At 41.1% G+C, this 19889-nt stretch overlaps 1 protein-coding gene across 1 annotated transcript in view; it reads right to left on the reverse strand.

Moving 5' to 3' along the window:
- The window catches only part of CFAP46 (cilia and flagella associated protein 46), a gene marked incomplete at both ends in the record, with an annotated part of 92428 nt that overhangs the window by 37110 nt on the left and 35429 nt on the right, over nucleotides 1–19889 (reverse strand). Inside the window, 9 exons of the mRNA XM_082002334.1 lie at nucleotides 612–835; nucleotides 4156–4315; nucleotides 4764–4947; nucleotides 6626–6764; nucleotides 6874–6958; nucleotides 8994–9057; nucleotides 14132–14314; nucleotides 16401–16532; nucleotides 18526–18707. Coding sequence (XP_081858460.1) covers nucleotides 612–835; nucleotides 4156–4315; nucleotides 4764–4947; nucleotides 6626–6764; nucleotides 6874–6958; nucleotides 8994–9057; nucleotides 14132–14314; nucleotides 16401–16532; nucleotides 18526–18707 — 1353 coding nt within the window. The remainder of the gene's footprint in view (nucleotides 1–611; nucleotides 836–4155; nucleotides 4316–4763; nucleotides 4948–6625; nucleotides 6765–6873; nucleotides 6959–8993; nucleotides 9058–14131; nucleotides 14315–16400; nucleotides 16533–18525; nucleotides 18708–19889) is intronic.

Genomic DNA, 19889 nt, shown 5'->3' on the forward strand with positions numbered 1-19889 from the left:
CTGTGATTCTCAATAGCTACCTAGATTAGGCATTTATATCAATGAGAAATGAAATACATTTCTTTGATCTGAAATGCTGTAACAATGAAAAAGTGATTAGAGAATAATAATCAGAGAACACTGCCTGTCTATACTTTTTATCAAAACTTAACTAACAAATCAACATCTGAATTTAACTATGTCACACGATTCCTTTCAGTCAAAAGACATCCCCTTTGATTCAAGCTAAGTGAAGGTCCATCTGTAATTACCATTCTTCAGAACTATCAGCAATGTCTTCAGCATGTATTCTGCCACTACTAAGATTCTTTAACAAACTAAAAATACAAAATGTTAGAAACTTTTGCCCAAAAGGTTTGAACATACTCCAGAGAAACAATGGGCAACTTCTTTTACCCTTAATGTCTCTTCTCTATTTTCCTGAAAGAAACAATTTTCTTGTTTAATCATTAAACCTACAGTAATACTAACTATACCATAAAATTGGAAATTCTAAAGATGTAGTTAAAATATCTAATAAATAGCTGGCACCATAACTACACAAGATAACTCCAAATATACTGGCCACATTATAATATAATATAATATAATACAATACAATACAATCTCACCTGCCAGATACGGACGATACAAGCATATGCCATCAAACAGTGCTGCTGGTGAAAAGGAGAACTATGACCAGAAATGAAAGCCATTAATGTCTGTGCTCTAAACAAAGCTTCCAGTTGTTTAATATTACTCAATTCTTCCAAATTAATTTGGGGCATGGTGTCATTTGCTCCAACGTCTATCTTCAAATTTTCTGTAGGTGAAAATTTTGGTACACTATTTTTTCCTGTTAAAAAAAAAAGAACATGCTCACAGTGAAAGTATTTTAAAAATGTATTCAAAAATTAAAATTTCTGAATTGAAAATGAAAATATTTATTGGAAAAAAACCAGAAAAATGGAAATCCATCTACTGAAGATGTTCTTCTTATGGTGATGCAATGCTACTTGTACCATGTTTTCAATGTATAACGTAACAGTTATGTATATTAAATGATGTAAGTCTGACACAAAAATGCAATCCACAGCAAGCACACTTGAACTATGTCTTCTTGAAAATAAATCTGTGGGAAAGGTGGTCTAACTTATTTATTTCAGCCACTTAAGTAATGTTGCAGTCAAATCAAAAATCCTCTTGATCCTGACGTGTAGTGGTTTCTATGGGTACTAAAGACCATGTCCTAACTACCAGTAGTCTAGCCGGCAAGAAGGGTATTTGGCCAGCGCTCATTTCCAAAACAGAAATGGGCAATAATCCAATTACAGATGGGTCAATGTCAACTAAGTCTAGAATATAGCTCAAGCTCATCTCTGTGTCTGCAGTGAGATACCTTAACGGCTCTTGATGGCAACTACAGAAGATACTCTGCTACACAATCCCCTCTTTTGTGCTCTATAATTCTAGTAATTTTTCAGTAAGCACTGATGTTTTATAGAAATTCCAACTCTGCTTTGAAATTCAGCCCAAAACCAATTCATTCAGCAGATTTTCAGCTTAAAGATAAGTACTATAAAGACACAGTTCTCCTTCAACATCAAAGTGATGCTCTACAACATAAAGCAGAGTGCAGTAATTTAACACCTACCACATAATCCAATGACTGTCACAGATGAAGTCATTAAAGTAACAGGCAAATTGAGTGAATTCTGAGCATGACTAACATACCATAAAGTTAGAGAAAGGGACAGTTCAGCAAATTCATTTTATTCTTTCATAATAAAAGATACAGATGGCAAGATACACACAGGATAGGTAGTTTGCAAGATGGGCAGGATATTGGCTAACAGAGTGCAGTCAGATGATGGTGATCAACGTTTTGTACTCAGGCTACCACCCTGTCGCAAGTGGGGTCCTGTTGGGATCACCCTGCAAGGGCTCGACCTTGAGGAGAAGGAGCTGTGGCATTGAGAAGCTGGTAAACAGCTGGACACCTGCAGGGCTCAACCTTGAGGAGAAGGAGCTGTGGTAAACAACTAAGAGGAAGCAAAGGAGCGCGTGGACACCTGCAGGCAGCGAATCCTGACTGTGGAGAAGTGCGTGGACTGTGTGTGGTAACCAATCAGGACGCATTTTGTGACATGTGAGAGAGCTGTAACTGTATAAAAAGCAGACACTTGTAGCAATAAAGGTCTTTGGCTTGAATCCCTGCCAGAGTCCGTGCCTTAATACCCCACAGGGTCCGCCAGGGATCAGTACGCATGCTGTTCAACATCTTTATAAATGATCTGGACAATGGGATTGCAAATGGGAAAGCACCCTCATCAAGTGTGCTGGTGATGCCAAACTGGATGGTAAGGTGGACATGCCACCCTTCTGTAAGAGGGGAGAGCCTTCTTACAGAGAGACCAGGACAGGCTAGAAAAGTGGGCTAGAAAGAACTGTATGAAATTTAACAAAGACAAGTGCAAGGTCCTGCACCTGGGACCACATAACCAAAGAGCCCAGTACAGACCAGGATCTGTGTAGCTGGGGAGCAGCCTTGCTGAAAGGGACCTGCGTCCCGGTGGACAACAAGTTGAATGAGTCAGCAGTGTCCTGCTAAAGCAATGAAGACAAGTTGGATCATGGGCTGCACTGGCAGGCATTATTAGCAGAGATAAGAGATGTGACCATCCCACCCACTGTACTCAGTGCTTGTAAGGCCACAGCTGGAGTACTGTGTCCAGTTCTGGTCTCCACAAATCAAAAAAGATGTGGACAGACCAGAGAGGGTTCAAAGGAGGGCCACAAAAATTATCAAAGGGCTGGAGAACCTAGTTTATGAAGAAAGTCTTAAGGAGTGGAGAACCTACTGTATGAAGAAATTTTTAAGGTGTTAAGGTCTTTTCACCCTGGAGAAGAGAAGGCTCAGGGGAACCTCATCACAGTACTTAAAGGGCAGCCACAAAGAGGACAGAGGCTGTCTCTTCACAAGAAGCCACACAGGGGTGACAAGGGGCAACGGGTACAAGTTGCACTGGAAGAGTTTTCATCTTGATATAAGAAAGAAATTTTTTACAGTGAGAACAATCTATCTGTGAAACAACCTCCCCAGGGACATGGTGGAGTCTCCATCACTGGAAGTTTTCAGGACACAGCTGGACAGGGTGCTAGATAACCTCACCTAGGCTCCCTTTCCCACAAAAGGTTGGGCCAGATGATCTTTTGAGGTCCCTTCCAACCTGTGATGTTTTATATTTGAATCTAAGTTTTCTTATTATATTATTTAATTATCCATTAAAAGTTTTGTAAAAAATTTCTTGAAACATAGGTAGTGTAAGAAGTCCAGTAATGGAAGCATAGTGAAGCGAAGTAATAAGCAACTATGTGAAACTGGGTTGGAGGATCATTAAAGAACAATAACAAACTTTAAATTGCCATATGGCTGTAAAAAAACCACAACAGAACTGCTAACAGAAAAGTATGAACAGAATATTGCTACTATGTCTTTAATCAAATGTGTGATACTAGAGACACTGAACATTTACCTTTTACAATGCAAACACCAGAAGTACTTATCTGATCTATCTCATCTATCCACACAAAAATAAGACCAGAGCAGATGCTGATTAATCCCACACAGTACCGTACTGTTCCAGAAATGGGATGCTTTTTTTTTTTCCAATTAAATAATGGGGTATCCCATCAAAATAGGTCACTGAAAAGAATTTTTATACTGTTACGTAAGTATTTGAAAGCGTACATCGCTTTGAAAGTCACTTTTGAAAAATCAATGCTAAAATACTAGATAAAGGCAGGGAAAGAGCAATGGACATAAGTACCCAAATCTTGGCACAGAAACCATTTTCTACAGTTACACCTGGCCCTCCATGAGGTTGCATTTCAAACAAACTGCCTAGCACTGCCTTTTGGTAGCATCTCACAACTCAGGAACACCTATGTCAGATAGGAGCTGTATCTTACAGGAAAAGACTGTGGGTAGGTCTCCATGGCACGACACAGAACTCACAGACACATTTAAGCTAGCATTGAAAAAATGACAGTGAATATTGGAGAAAGTACAGCCAAGCTGTTGCCATTCTTTGTGGTAACTAAGTTGCAAATTAAAAATGTCCCTTGCATTTGATGCTGAGAAATTCCTCTGAAAGACATACACCTTTTACATACCTTCTTCATGTGAGGATTGCACAGAAAATTTCATACGTAGCAAGAGATCTACCACCCAGTCCAGAGGTTTAAGAACATCATTGAGGGGAAACTGGTTACAATATAACCACTCAGCAAATTCCATCAGATAATCAATCTTCTGCCATTCATTTTCTTGTTTCTATAAAAGTAATAAAGGAAGAGTTTGTTTATATTCGGTGATGTAAACCATCGAAATGATATTAAAAAGTTCAATATAGTCTTAACAGAAGGAAAAAATAGTAATTTGACAGTGAGCAGTTTTATTGGCATCACTTAATCAGAGTTATGCTAAACAGAATGTAACAGAAAACTGTACCACTTAATTCTTTGCTTTATCAAAACTTCTTGCAATTAGTTACTCAGACTTCTTTTTTTGACAGGACTGAACCGATCTTTTACAGGGTAACAAGATTCAATGATACACAGTTTTCCAACTGAAGAGCAATTTCAAAGCCATAAAAAGTAACGGTCAAGTATATGGCCTTCCTACCAGTTCAGTTATGTACTCCACAGAACTTTCAATCCCATGAATCACTTGAGAAACATCACTCTATCAGCACTTGAATATACACCAAAAACTGACAAACCTGTAAAGCAATGATTGCATTTTGAAAACAGCCTAACTGTCCAACAATACTTCTGGAGACTGTTACCAAATGGCGCCACATATGTGACAAATAATCTTCACTTTCATCTCTGAATTTCTGAATATCCATCATAAAATCGCATCCCAATCCTGCCTTCAATGTAGACATATGTTTAAAAATCAGGCTAGAAAGAGACCAAAAAAATTGCAAATTACTTGCATCTGCATTACCTGTAAAGTAACTGTGAGTAGGACAGATATACTAGTTCATATCAGTACAGTACAGAAATGTAAAGTTCATAAACTGACATAAAAGGGCATAAATCTTTGAACTTGAATAAGACTATAATAATATATAATATATATATATTATATATATATATAAAATAATATAGATAATATAGTTTCCAATTAATGGAAATGGGTTTACAGCTAGGAAAATTAAAGTTTCTGCTATATAGCCACATTTCATGCACCTATTCTCTTGGAAAATAAGATACTACTTATATACAAGCTTTTAAAAAAAAGAAATTTACAAATATTATGAACAGATTAATGAGAAGAAGAACTGCCAACATATGTCTTTGTGCTGGGTTTGCGTCGCAAGGTTTTGGTGGAGGCGGGGTTGGCTTCTGTGAGAAGTGGCTCTGTGGTGGCTTCTGTGAGAAGCTTCCCCTCTGTCTGATAGAGCCAACGCCAGCCGGCTCCAAGACAGACCTACCACTGGCCCAGGCTGAGCCCATCAAGCGACTGTGGCAGCGCCTCTGGGAAAGCAGAGTTAAGGTGAAAAAAACTGCCACAGCAATCACAACCAGAGAGAGGAGTGGGAACGTGTGAGAGGAGCAGCCCTGCAGCCCCCAGCTCGGGGCAGGAGGGGCAGGAGGGCTCCAGGCGCCGGAGCAGAGGGTCCCCGGCAGCCCCCGGGGAAGCCCCCGGGGAGGCTGGCTGTGCCCCTGCGGCCATGGAGCCCCACGGGGAGCAGATCTGCACCCGCACCTGGGGAGGGCCCCACGCCGGAGCAGGGGGATGCCCGAAGGAGGCCGTGATCCCGTGGCGGTGCCCGGGCCGGAGCATCCCGTTCCTGAAGGACGGCACCCATGGGGGACCCAGGCTGGAGCAGCCCGTTCCTGAGGGACGGCACCCGTGGGGGGACCCGGGCTGGAGCAGCCCGTTCCTGAGGGACGGCACCTGTGGGGGGGCCCGGGCTGGAGCAGTTCATGGAGAACTGCAGCCCGTGGGAAGGACTCACGCTGGAAGATGTCCGTGGAGGACTGTCTCCCGTGGGAGGGATCCCACCCTGGAGCAGGGGCAGAGCGTGAGGAGTCCTCTCCATGGGGAGGAAGGAGCAGCAAAGCCCACATGTGATGAACTGACCATTCCATGTCCCCATGTGCCGTGCAAGGGGAGGAGGGAGAGAAATAGGGAGTGAAGTTGAGCCCAGGAAGAAGGCGGGGGGCGGGGGGAGAAGGTGGTTTAAGATTACCCTACTCTGATTTGATTGGCAATAAATTAACCTAATTTCCCCAAGTCAAGTCTGTTTTGCCCGTGATGGTAATTGCCGAATGATCTCTCCCTGCTCTTATCTCCACCCACAAGCCTTTCCTTACATTTTCTCTCCCCTGTCCCGCTGAGGAGGGGGGTGACAGAGTGGCGTTGGGGGGTACTGAGTCCCCAGCCAGGCTCAACCCACCCGAGCCTTTTTCACCAAAAAGACACAGAAGTGTTTTTCTGCTATAAGAACTGACAGGCTGACAAAAAGTAATCATAGTATTTTCCCAATGCAAAATAAAAAAATACTTAAGAGTTTTATAATTCTCAAGAATCAGGATGCTTATTTTAATAAAAATAAGTCAACCAACTTACAGCTTGTGTCTTCTCTGAGGCAAAACCCGAATACCTTCATCCAGGACTTTTAGTGCTGTCTCCCAATCAGCTTTATCAGTGTATATGTCGAATAACAACCCATATAAGGAGGTTCTTAGTGTCAGATCTTCTTCGACACCTTTGAAGTATATTGAAATTATTTATTAATATACTGAAGAAGTAAACTAACGATATTACAAAATACTGGGGTTTTTTTAATTACTAGATCAAAAGAAGGAAGAACATGCCTGGGAGAGAGTACCCAACTGATAACCCAAGACTTTGAAAATCCTTTGTAATCCACTGATGCAAAGGCAACATATCTTTCTTCTCCTAAAAAGACAAAGAAGAAAAAGGAAGAAAAAGCCCTTTAAATTTCAGTTAACATCTGTCTTTAAGTATTACTGTATTTCTGTTTCATTTGTAAACTAATTAATACGGTTAATATGAACTATTAACCTGTTACTTAAATAGGTACTTGTGCAGGAGATGAAAACCACAGCCATTTCCCCAGAATTAGTTCTATAATACAAAACCAATACAGCAATAACCAGAATCAGTAGTAACATGAAATTTTGAAGTACTCTGTCAGAGAATCACAGAATAGTTGAGGTTGGCAACCTCTGGAGCTCTCTAGTTTACAACCCTGCCCAAAGAAGGCTGAAATAGAGCAGGTTGCTCTGGGCCTTGTTCAGTCATCTTTTGAGTACTCCAAGCAGAGCCTCCACACTCTCTCTGGTCAAAAATGAGTAACAACTTATTTTTACAGACTATTTTCAGATCATTTTTAAAAGATAACTTAATGTACCTTGTCCCATTTTGCTTAGCTGGCTTTACCTGTGAAAATTTGACCATTACAATTCTCACCCAACAGTGAGACATATGATAAGTGTTTCCCTTTTCCTCTACAGCACCGTTTTGCAACTTCAAAGATAAATTCATTATCTTGTTTCACAAATAGATCCATGTACCATTCTACTGATATAATGACCATTGAATACATAAAAGACTATGCTAATAAATGACCTGAGCTGTAGCTACAACTTTTGGGTAACCGTTACATCACCATCATCAAAGATTTATCAGATTTGGTCAAATCAGCATTTAATTCCATGAACGCACAAAGTTTGACTAACCTAGTGGCCTTCTACAATGGAGTGACTGCATCAGTGGACAAGGGAAGAGCTATGGATGTCACCTGCCTGGATTTCTGTAAGACCTTTGATATGGTCCCCCACAACCTTCTTGCTGCTAGAGAGATACAGGTTTGACGGATGGACTGTTAGATGTATAAGGAAGTGGGTGAGGAACTGGCTGGATGGCCGAGCCCAGAGAGTTGTGGTGAACGGCGTTAAATCCGGCTGGCGACCGGTCACAAGTGGTGTTCCCCAGGGCTCAGTTCTGGGGCTGGTCTTGTTCAATATCTTTATAGATGATCTAGATGAGGGAATCGAGTGCTCCCTCAGTAAGTTTGCAGATGACACCAAGTTGGGTGGGAGTGTTGATGTGCTGGAGGGTGGGAGGGCTATGCAGAGGGATCTGGACAGGCTGGATCAATGGGCTGAGGTCAACTGTATGAGGTTTAATAAGGCCAAGTGCAGGGTCCTGCACTTCAGCCACAACAACCCCATGCAACGCTACAGGCTTGGGGAGGAGTGGCTGGAGAGCAGCCCGGCGGAAAGGGACCTGGGGGTGCTGGTTGACAGCTGGCTGAACATGAGCCGGCAGTGTGCCCAGGTGGCCAAGAAGGCCAACAGCGTCCTGGCCTGTATCAGAAATACTGTGGCCAGCAGGAGAAGGGAAGTGATTGTGCCCCTGTACTCGGTACTGGTGAGGCCGCACCTTGAATCCGGTGTTCAGTTTTGGGCCCCTCACTACAAGAAGGATGTTGAGGTGCTGGAGCGTGTCCAGAGAAGGGCAACGAAGCTGGTGAGGGGTCTGGAGCACAAGTCTTATGAGGAGCGGCTGAGGACACTGGGGTTGTTTAGTCTGGAGAAGAGGAGGCTGAGGGGAGACCTTATCGCTCTCTACAACTACCTGAAAGGGGGTTGTGGCGACGAGGGTGTTGGTCTCTTCTCCCACCTAACTAGTGATAGGACAAGAGGAAATGGCCTCAAGTTGCACCAGGGGAGGTTTAGATTGGATATTAGGAAAAATTTCTTCACTGAGAGGGTGGTCAAGCATTGGAACAGGCTGCCCAGGGAGGTGGTGGAGTCGCCATCTCTGGAAGTGTTCAAAAAACGTGTGGATGTGGTGCTTCAGGACATGGTTTAGGGAACATGGTGGCGCTGGATTAATGGTTGGACTTGATGATCTTGAAGTCCTTTCCAACCTAGTGATTCTGTGATTCTGTGATCCAAAGAATTACAGTCAATGGCTCAATGTCCAAGTTGAAACCAGTAATGAGTGGTGTGTCCATACTGGGACCAATACTATTTCATATCATAGAATGATATGAATCATAGAAGAGAATCATAGAATATTTGGGGTTTGAAGGAACCTTTAAAGGTTACCTAGCCCCCTGCCATGAGTGAGGACATCTTCAACTAGAGCAGGTTGCTCAGAGCCCCGTCCAACCTGACCTGGGGCATCTACCACCTCTCTGGGCAACCTGGGATAGGGTTTCACCACTCTCATTGTGAAAAATTTCTTCCTTATATCTAATCGAAATCTACCCTCTTTTAGTTTAAAACTGTTACCCCTTGTCCTATCACTACAGGCCCTGCTAAAAAGTCTGTCCCCATCTTTCCTATAAGCCCCCTTTAAGCCCTGGCAGCTGCAATAAGGTCTCCCCAGAGCCTTCTCTTCTCTACGCTGAACAACCCCAACTCTCTCAGCCTGTCCTCAGAGCAGAGGGGTTCCATCCCTCTGAGCATTTTTGTGGCCTCCTCTGGCCCTGCTCCAACAGGTCCATGTTTTTCCTGTGCTGAGGGCTCCAGAGCTGGACGCAGCACTGCAGAGGGGGTCTCACCAGCGTGGAGTAGAGGGGCAGAATCCCCTCCCTCTACCTGCTGGCCACGCTGCTTTGGGTGCAGCCCAGGATACGGTTGGCCTTCTGGGCTGTGAGCACACATTGCCAGCTCATGTCCAGCTTTTCATCCACCAGTACCCCCAAGTCCTTGTCGGCAGGGCTGCCCTCCATTCCTTCATCCCCCAGCCTGTACTGGTACTGGGGGTTGCCCCGACCCAAGTGTGGGACCCTGCACTTGGCCTTGTTGAACCTCATGAGGTTCATGCGGGCCCATGCCTCCAGCTTGTCCAGGTCCCTCTGGATGGTATCCCCTCCCTCTGGATGGCATCCCCTCCCTCAGGCATGTCAGCCACACCACTCAGCATGGTGTCATCTGCAAACTTGCTGAGAACTGCACTCGATCCCACTGTCTATGTCATTGATGAAGATACTAAGGAGTACTCGTCCCAGTACAGACCCCTGAGGGACACCGCTCGTCACCGATCTCCACCTGGACATTGAGCCATTGACCACTACCCTCTGGATGCAACCATCCAACCAAATCCTCATCCACCCAACAGTCCGCCCATCAAATCCGTATCTCTCCAATTTAGAGAGAAGGATGTTGTGGGGGACCATGTCAAAGGCCTTGCAGAAGTCCAGATAGACAACATCCGTAGCTCTTTCCTTGTCCACTGATGTGGTCACTCTATCATAGAAGGCCACTAGGTTGGTCAGGCAGGACTTGCCCTTGGTGAAGCTGTGCTGGCTCTCTCAAATCACCTCCCTGTCCTCCATGTGCCTCAGCATAGCTTCTAGGAGGATCTGTTCCATGATCTTCCCAGGCACAGGGGTGAGGCTGATGGGTCAGTAGTTCCCAGGGTCCTCCTTGTTACCTTTTTAAAGATGGGTGCGATGTTTTCCTTTCTCTAGTCTCCAGGGATTTCACCTGACTACCATGACTTTTCAAATACCACGGTGAGTGGCTTGGCAACTACATCAGCCAGTTCCCTCAGGACTCTGGGATGCATCTCGTCAGGTCTTATGTATGTTTAGGTTCCTCAGATGGTCATGAACCTGATCTCCCCTTACTGTGGGAGGGACTTTGTGCCTCGAGTCCCCATCCTGCAGGTCATCCCCTCGAGAGGTGTGGGAAGAGAGATTGCCAGTGAAGACTGAGGCAAAGGAGTTGTTGAGTACCTCAGCCTTCTCCTTGTGCATTGTTACCAGTTTATCAGTTGTGTTCACCAGGGGAGTACACTTTCTTTGACCTTCCTTTTCTGGCTGACATACCTGTAGAAGCCCTTCTTATTTCTCTTAGCATCCCTTGCAAAGTTTGGCTCCAGCCACGCCTGGCCTTCCTAATCCAATCCCTACACAACCGGGCAGCATCCTCATACTCTTCCCAGGATACCTGTCCATGCCCCCATTGCCTATACATTTCCTTCTTTTGCCCTTTAGTTTGAGCAGCAGGTCTCCACTCAGCCATGCCGGTCTCTTGCCTTCCTTTCCTGATTTCTTACATGTGGGGATCGAGAGCTCTTGCGCTCTATGGAAAGTGTCCTTAAAAGATCTGCCAGCTCTGTTCTGCTCCCTTGGCCCTGATGGCAGTTTCCCAGGAGGTCCTATTCACTAAATCCTGGAAGAGCTCTAAGTTTGCTTTCCTAAAATTCAGGGTCCTGACGTTACTCTTCACCTGCCCCATAACCCCCAGGACTGAGAACTTCACCAGTGCATGACCCCTGCAGCCGAGGCTGCCTCCAATCTTGACAACACTGATTAGCTCACTTCTGTCGGTGACCAACAGGTCCAGTATCACATCCCCTCTGGCATGGCTGTCTGTCATCTGGCTTAAGAAGTTATCCTCAATGCACTCCAGGAGACTCCTGGATTGCCTACAGCTCACCATGCTACTTTTCCAGCAGGTATCTTCATCAGTGACATAGACAATGATATTGAGTGCACCCTCAGCAAATTTGCTGATGACACCAAGCTGAGTGGTGCAGTTGATTCACTAGAGTGAACAGATGTCATCCAGAGGGACCTTGACAGGCTTGAGGAGTGGGCCTGTGGGAACCTTGTGAAGTTCAACAAGGCCAAGTGCAAGGTCCTGCACCTGGGTCAGGGCAATCCCCAATATCAGTGCAGACGGGGGGATGAATTGAGAGCAGTCCTGTGGTGAAGGACTTAGAGATACTGGTGGATGAATAGTATCCTGGTCTGCACCAAAAGCAGCGTGGCCAGCAGGTTGAGGGAGGGGATTCTGCCCCTCTACTCCACTCTGGTGAGATTTCCCCTGGAATAATGCATCCAGTTCTGGGATCCTCATTACAAGAAAGACATGGACCTGCTAGAGAGGGTCCAGAGGAGGGCCACGATAATGCTCAGAGGGGTGGAACACCTCTCCTATGAGGACAGGCTGAGAAAGTTGGGGTTGTACAGTGTGGAGAAGAGAAGGCTCTGAGGAGACCTTATTGCAGCCTTTCAATATAGAAAGGGATCTTCCAAGACATATGGAGAAAGACTTTTTACCAAGGCCCGTAAGTGACATGACAAGGGGCAATGGTTTTAAACTAAAAGAGGGTAGGTTTAGATTGGAAATAAGGGAGGGACTTTCTACGATGAGGGTGGTGAGACACTGGAATAGGTTGTCCAGAGAAGTTGTGGATGCCCCATCTTTGGAAATGTTCAACGTCAGGCTGAGCGGGGCTTTGAGCAACTTGATCTAGTGAAAGATGTGCATGACAGAGGGGTTGGACTAGGTATCTTTAAAGGTCCCTTCCAACCCAAACCATTCTATGGTTTTATTATTCTGTGGAAGTAACATGAGGGCAAAGGACAGCTTCAATTCCAGATTTCAAAAACCAATCTGTAATCTTGTTTTAAGAAAGCTAGTAATAGCAGTGGCAAAGCTTTTGTAGTACTTGCTTTTACTTTACTTTTGTTTTAACCCATTTTTAGTTGTCAGGCTGGTACATATCTCAAATAAGTGAACCATTGCCTTGCTGAACTAAACTAGAAGTTATCTTCTGGTATATGCTTCTCCATATGTGACTGCATTAAAAAATTGCCTAGAGTTAGCCTGATCAAGGATCACTGGAGACCACCTCCTGCCTCTTACAATGGTTACTACAGTATATTAAAAAAGTTCAGTAACTCCAGAAATGATGAAATATAGAATGCTCTGTTTATAGGAAATATTTTTTCTAACTAATACTACCATTTTCAGGCATAAAGTCTATACTATCTATAACTGTATACTTTCATTATCTACATTAATGTCTTGCTTTTTAATACTACTTATTAAGGGTTCACTCTGAAAATATGCTGTGGTAGTGCGTTAACTGTATACACATAATGAAGTACTCCTTTTTATTGGTTTTAAATATATAATCTCTGCAAATAACTAAACCTTTAGAACTGTGCCTATGGGCAATTACTGATATATATCCAAACACTGTCAAAGTTCCATTAAGTTTACAGTCTTCACTGTGCTTCCAAGTACACAGTGTTCTCATCAGTTCTGACTCCTACACACCCAGAATCAAGCAGAACAGTCATCATCTCTGATTAGTTCTGATTTATACATGGCTTGAAGAGAAATCAAAATTAAGTTTTCTATTTTTATACCTCACTGCTTGATGATCTGAGATGCAGGCTCATACTGGTACCACTGAGCTTGAATGCAAGAGTTATTAATAAACGTTTCAGGCTCTAACTGAAATTGAGCCCATGGAAATGCACAGGAAAACTCACATCAGCTTCACTGGCATGTAAATCAAACTTGGAAAAAGAAATGGATCAGCTCTGGGGAATTTTAAGTAAGAAAAATTGTAAATGTGTAGGGATGTTTCAGTGTGCAAAAGAAATTTCATATGGCGAGATGTCTTATATGATAAACATCACCTACATATTGTTTCGAGAGGATGACTTCTTCAGTTTATGCATGCTGTTCATAATCAACAAGTATCTAGTTTTATCACCAATTCCCAGTACAGTTTGAATTATAACTCCTTCCTACTGCCAAACTGCTAAAAAGTCTGTTAAAAAACTGAAGATATGCAAAGTTAAAATTCCTTTTTGCAGGTGAAAGAGAAATTTGAATCTGCAGGTGTGGGGAATCTTCATTTAGTTACACTGTTTTCCTGAGTTTGTCTTTTACGATCTATTACCACTCTTTCCAGAAGTGACAGATTTTTTCCTGCTTTTCTTTTGACTATTTTCTAAACATTGCCTTTTGTAAGCTTCACAAAGTGAAACACTACAGCTCTTCAGACAGCAAATTATTTTGCAGAAAACTGTTGCAAGTCTGACAATTGCCTAAAACCAGAAGTACCACCAAATGGAAGAAAAAAAAAAAAAAAAAGAGTATGTGATTCCCTGTATGTATGAATGTGTGCTTTGTGAATGCAGGTAAGAAACCATTTATGTGGTTATGATAAATAAGTCACTTTCCCCTCTTAGGAAAGTTATCTTGAACCCAGAGCTTCAGAGCAATCCAAAATTCTTCTTTATCGTAAGTACCAATCACTAAACACAAGCACAATTAGCAATACCTTTTAGATATTCTTACCTGTTTATTTTTAGATTCTGCTTTAATTATATATTTAAGAATTATTTCAATAGGTTGTTTAAACTGCTCTCTGTCATGTGGAGAACCCAGCAAAGGTAAACATGTATTCCAAAAGTGTCTAGCTGCAAACATTACAAGGGAATAATTTCCAGCTTCACCTGCATACCTGAAGAAAGTGAAGAACAACTTAATGAAGGAAAACAATCACACTTGAGCCAAAATAAAGGATTTTACTTCTACAAATATCCGTGTTTACCTGATCTAGGCACAACCATATATAATCTTAGTAATAAAGGGTTAGCACATGAGTTTCATACAAAAGATATTTTCCATTTTTATATACAAAACACCTTCACACATTCAGCAGAAGTAGTGATAAACAAGTACCATATTGATGGTTTTACTGTATTTCTGTGTAATCCCAGCTCAAGAGCCTTCATTTAAAAAAATAGTAGAAATCTACTTGAGATGTTCTCATTGGAATAATCTAGTTTTTTTGCTTCCTATTATGTTAATTTCTCATCCTAAACATATTTAAAAATAGAACAAAACAATTACTAAAATGCAAAGGATTTTGCATAGCACAGTACCACTGTAACACAAGTGGCATTCAAATTGTTTTGAGCATATTCCAGGCAAATGTTACTTTGAATTGATAAAATTTAATAATTCTCCAGATTGTGATACAACACAGTACTCATATGAGTGCACAAAAGCTTTAAAATTTAGCTAAAAATTATGGATTTGTATTAAACGATCACCCACTGAATAGTTTTACTATTTCCAAAGAAGTAGTTTTTGAATCTCACGACCTTTGTCATTTTCTCCCATAGTTTCATGATTTTTAGAGTCCATATGCCTACACACGTTATGTCTTAACACTAGACTTACTAAGGCCTAATTTTTGCTCACCACTATTTGTCTTCTTTTTGGAATGTGTTGAAGTGTATATATATACGCTCAGTCCTTCCTGAAAAAGTGTTTGTCATAGCATGCAAATTTTAAAAAATAGAGATTCGTCCACAACATGACATCACCTTAGAGTTCTGTTACACTAGCTAGTCTAACTTCGTTCATCACTCTCTTTTTAATGATCAATGGAAGGAAGAAAGTATTACAATGTTAACAGCCTCACATCAGCCATCACATGTTCACCTTCTACGAGTTCTAATTGTCTACTTTTGCTCATTAATTTATTCCTTCCAAATGGCACAGAATTCATACCAAAGTCACGGATCATCCATGCATCACCTTCTCCTGCCTATTCATTCTTTAAAACAATCTCTCCACTTTGGATTCATGACATACAGTTCACAATATTAATATGATGTTCTGCAGTAGAGGCTGAGGACTGACTGGCTTAGGAGTAGCTCTGCTGATAAGTCCTGGGGGTCTAGGTGGACAGATAGCTGAAAACCAGCCAGCAGTGTACTCTGGCAACAACGGCCAACATCATCCTGGGCTGTATTAACAGGAACAGATTGTATGTTGAAGGAATGGATTATCACCCCCTAATCAGCACTCTTTAGACCACATTTAGACTACTGCATCCAGTTCTAGGCCACCCAACACATGCCAGACATGGACAAACTGCAACGAGCTCAGTGGAGTGCCACCAAGATGATCTAGGCACTGGAGCACTTGCCTTGAGAGGAGAGGCTGAGAGTACTGGGCTAGTTCAGCGTGGAGAAGACTTGGCTTTGGGGGACCTAACGAGGACAAGTTTCTTAATAACCTAACAAAGGTATAGAGAAGTAGCAGCCAGGCTCTTCATAGTGGATGGCAGGATAAGCAAGAAAGTTGAAATAAGAAAGGTACTCAGTGGCTATAAGCAGAAACTTTTCCACGATGAGTACAGTCAAGCAGTGGAGCAGGTTACTCACAGAGGTTGTGCTGTCTCCATTCATGGAGGTTTTCAAGACCAGGCTGGATAAAGCCCTGGGCTGGCTCTGCTTTGAGCAAGAGTTTGGACTAGAGCCCTTCTGAGGTCTTTTAAAAAAATCTAGGAAATCATAGGAAAATCTAATGAGATTTTCCTATGATCCTACAACATTACAAGATCAGCTATGTGGAACATACGGTACTTGATGAATTTACTAAACTGTAAAAATCTGTCAAATCCTTTGTTACGCATTTCAATTCACAACTATTTTGATTTTTATCATTCTTGGGAGAGAATATCTTGATCTCCAAATCTGTAAATCAAATTTTAGGTCTGTTTTATATTAGTCTCCTCTCAAAATAAAACATACCTGGCACTCTGAACAAAGGCTTTTGATGCTGCTACACGCAAATGTTTTCTTCCAGACAAATGTTCCATTATACTCTTTCCTTGTATACAGGCAGTAGTGCTTAACATTTCTTGTCTCACTCTGTTACCAGGCCTGAATAAAGACAAATAATCCAAGAAGTGCCAGTCTTACAGTCTAAGAACATACCAGTTTCTATTAATGATGCTTTCAAGTAGTTACTAAATAGATGTCTCTAGCTTTGGAAGTTATAAATGCTTCTACTGATTTTACTTTAAGATCAGAAAATATTTGAAGAACTGAACATTTTGTAGAAAGATATCAGAAATAAAATATCTTTTTCACAGCTATAATGAAAATAACTGTGAAATCAGATTAAAAATTATTATCTATATTTAGCAAGGGGAGAAAATAGATTTGGTGTTTTCTCCCCATTATTCACTATTGTACATCAAACAAAATATTAGTCCAAAGTCAGACTTACATGGCAAGCAATTAAAAAAAGAAATAGGGAAAATTAGACCATTTTTGATACTTTCTTTTGGAATTGGTCTCACCTATGTCTGGTAAAGTATGCACAGGACTCTGGAGAAATTTATTTGGATCATATTCCACTACATTTAGAAGAAAAGAATGTAGATTTCAGTCCCAGCAGTTAATCAGTTAAAAATAATTAAATAATTTTATAGCTTTGGTTAATAGTGATTTTGTAAGAAAAGAAGTAATATAACTTGCAAGATTTTTTTAATGTCTTAGTTACAATGTGCAACCATACACAAACCCTAGACATTCTAGTTGGCCTAGATCCTGCCCTGTGGTGAGAACTATCACACAGTTATGATTTCCATCCACAAGAGGACACCAGTGTTCTACAGGACAAGTTAACAACAACAAAAAGTTAAAAATAAATCTTTAACCCTTCTTTGTCTTGAAGTTGTGCTTTACCATGGGAAGACTAAGTTCATCTTCCATTTCTCTGGAAGCATTTTTCATTACTACATTTGTCAAGGAATCAAACATTTTATCATTCACTGGTTTGCAGATTGCTAGATATGTAGCAAGTATTTTGTCAATTTCTGTAATGTTCTGAAACTACATATTTCATGCTAAGATATCTTATTTGGTTTTACTTGTTTTTTCCCCATGTAGCAAACTAGCATGGATTTCAAAGAGCAGAATATTCTGTTAAAGATAAATTATTTTTTAGAGAGAAAAATGAACAATAGATTATATTTGAAGTGTTTCACGTGTTTATTTCAAACTTCCTACATTTCAACAAATTGCTACTAAATGGAATTTATTCGTTCCTCTTTTGATAAAATTACATTGTTTTTGGAGGAAATTATATAAAAAAATAGAAGGATTGAATGATATTATCTTTTTATAATAAAGGACTCCACCAACAGATCTGCTCATATAGGAAACCTTTTCTTATCTTTTTTTTTTCCTTTGAGATCAAAGTTTTAAATTATCAGTTAAGTAACACACTGGGCTTTTAAAGAAATTAGTTACATTCCTATTAGACCCATATGGTGGTAATCAAGACCATAACGACTACCTGACACCAGAGCTTGGAATATAGCAGCTGCTATCACCTATTATTACTCACAGCTCCATCTTGTTCCATGAACCGTGTAGACCCGTTGGGTATTACAGCCAGTTCAGCACTGGAAGCTGTTTGCATCAGCAAAAGAACTAGAATAAGCTCCTTTCTGCTTGGAAATTATGAAAGTGTGAAAAGACCATGATTACCACAGACCATTTCAGAAAAGCAAAGCTCCTCAGGAAGACACTCAAACTCATGTATATATGACCTGTTGACTCACTTGGATAACAAAATTCATATATCTTCCTGAACTGGGTCCAGATCCACAATCTGGATCTCACGCTGCCTTTTACTCAGGCTATGCTGCACCATTAAAACATCGTCTGCAGTACTTAAGTAACTGGTAATGACAGAGTCAGCAGAAGTAGGAAAATTTCACTTCCACCTCTAACTGTACAGTTTCTTTGTAAAACAGATTCTTTCACTTTTGAGTATGTGGTCAGATACATTTACCCTATATACTCTTTCTTCAAAACTTAGTTCAACTATACCACAGTATCATGCAAAATTCCATCTACTCACATTTCATATTTCTTAGTATCTCTGTTGTGGAAAAAGTTCTCATTAGATTGCAAGATCCTTTTGGAACAAGTCATCACTATTTCATAGTCACGTGATGCATATGCAAAATATGTAAGTCGTGTCAGTGTCTGCAATTCCACTAAGGAATCTGACCAACTGCATTCTAAAGCCAATTTCACTAACTGGAGGGGGGAGGGAGAAAAAAAAAAAAAAAAGAGTTAAAATCTCAGGTTTTTATCATGCTCTCTTCTTTTTCTATAGTACTTACATGCTTACAAGATGTACCTTCCATACAACCCACCTGGACATGGAACAAGTACATGATAAAACAAGTACATGATAAAATCTAGAAAACCAAAGAGTTACAAAAAGAATCAAAATATACGATAGAGACACATCGTTCACCCTGTAGTAAGTATCATAGTAGTGTATGCAAATCCAGATGTAAGTGTGCATGACTTTTGATCAGCAGTATCTGCCAGAACTTATTATATGCCCTCAGTCCTCTTCTCAAAATGAGTGGAACCGGACTTCTGAAATTCAGAGCTCGTTTTAGTTAAGTCAAATGTAAGAATGGGAGATAGAACTGGTTTTACAACAACAGTGTTTCATATATAGTTTCATTATAGGATCTAAACGTTCTCCTTGCTTTTGCATGCATCAGTGAGAAAGTTCCATCTTTTCAAGATAATGGGAATTGTTAATGAATTGGTCAAAATGAGGATACTACAATACCACTTGCCAAAACTAAGCCACTGAAGTAATAGCTAAAGCTAACTCATAATATTTGGCATAAATCTGTAGACCAACTAGAATTAGATACCTATATATTTACAAGGACCCAGATCCTGGTCTTTACAAAGAAGGACTTCTACAAAAGTGTTAAACAATGTCACCAGATTCTTAGCTAAATGGGGAAATACATCTTAGTCCTTTAAGAAAGATCTTTACAGGAGGTAGAAATTATAAATGTGGTAATCAAACAGTTAAGTCTACAACTCTCTGTTTTGAAAATACAGGGTATAAACCTTTCTATGCCAGCTTTATTCCTCTGGAATAGCCTGGTAACCTACACGATCACAGGAAAAGCGTGGCACTATTCAGCATGAGTAAACATGGAAGACTGATCAAAAGCAAGTACTTTAAGAAACTATACCTCATCTAAAAGCCACCAAATTCTTTAAATAATAACAAACTGTAGTTGTGGTCTACCAAACTAACTGCCAAAGTAAATTCACTATAACATTAAGTCTTCTGTTGAAGTTCTGAATACTTCCAATATAAACCCTAAAATACACCCCTCTACCTGAAAGGAGGTTGTAACAAGGTGGGTGTCAGTCTCTTTTCCCAAGTAGCAAGTGATA

The sequence above is a fragment of the Phaethon aethereus genome, assembly GCF_964289735.1.
Source record: "Phaethon aethereus genome assembly, chromosome: 7".
Lineage (NCBI taxonomy): Eukaryota > Metazoa > Chordata > Aves > Phaethontiformes > Phaethontidae > Phaethon > Phaethon aethereus.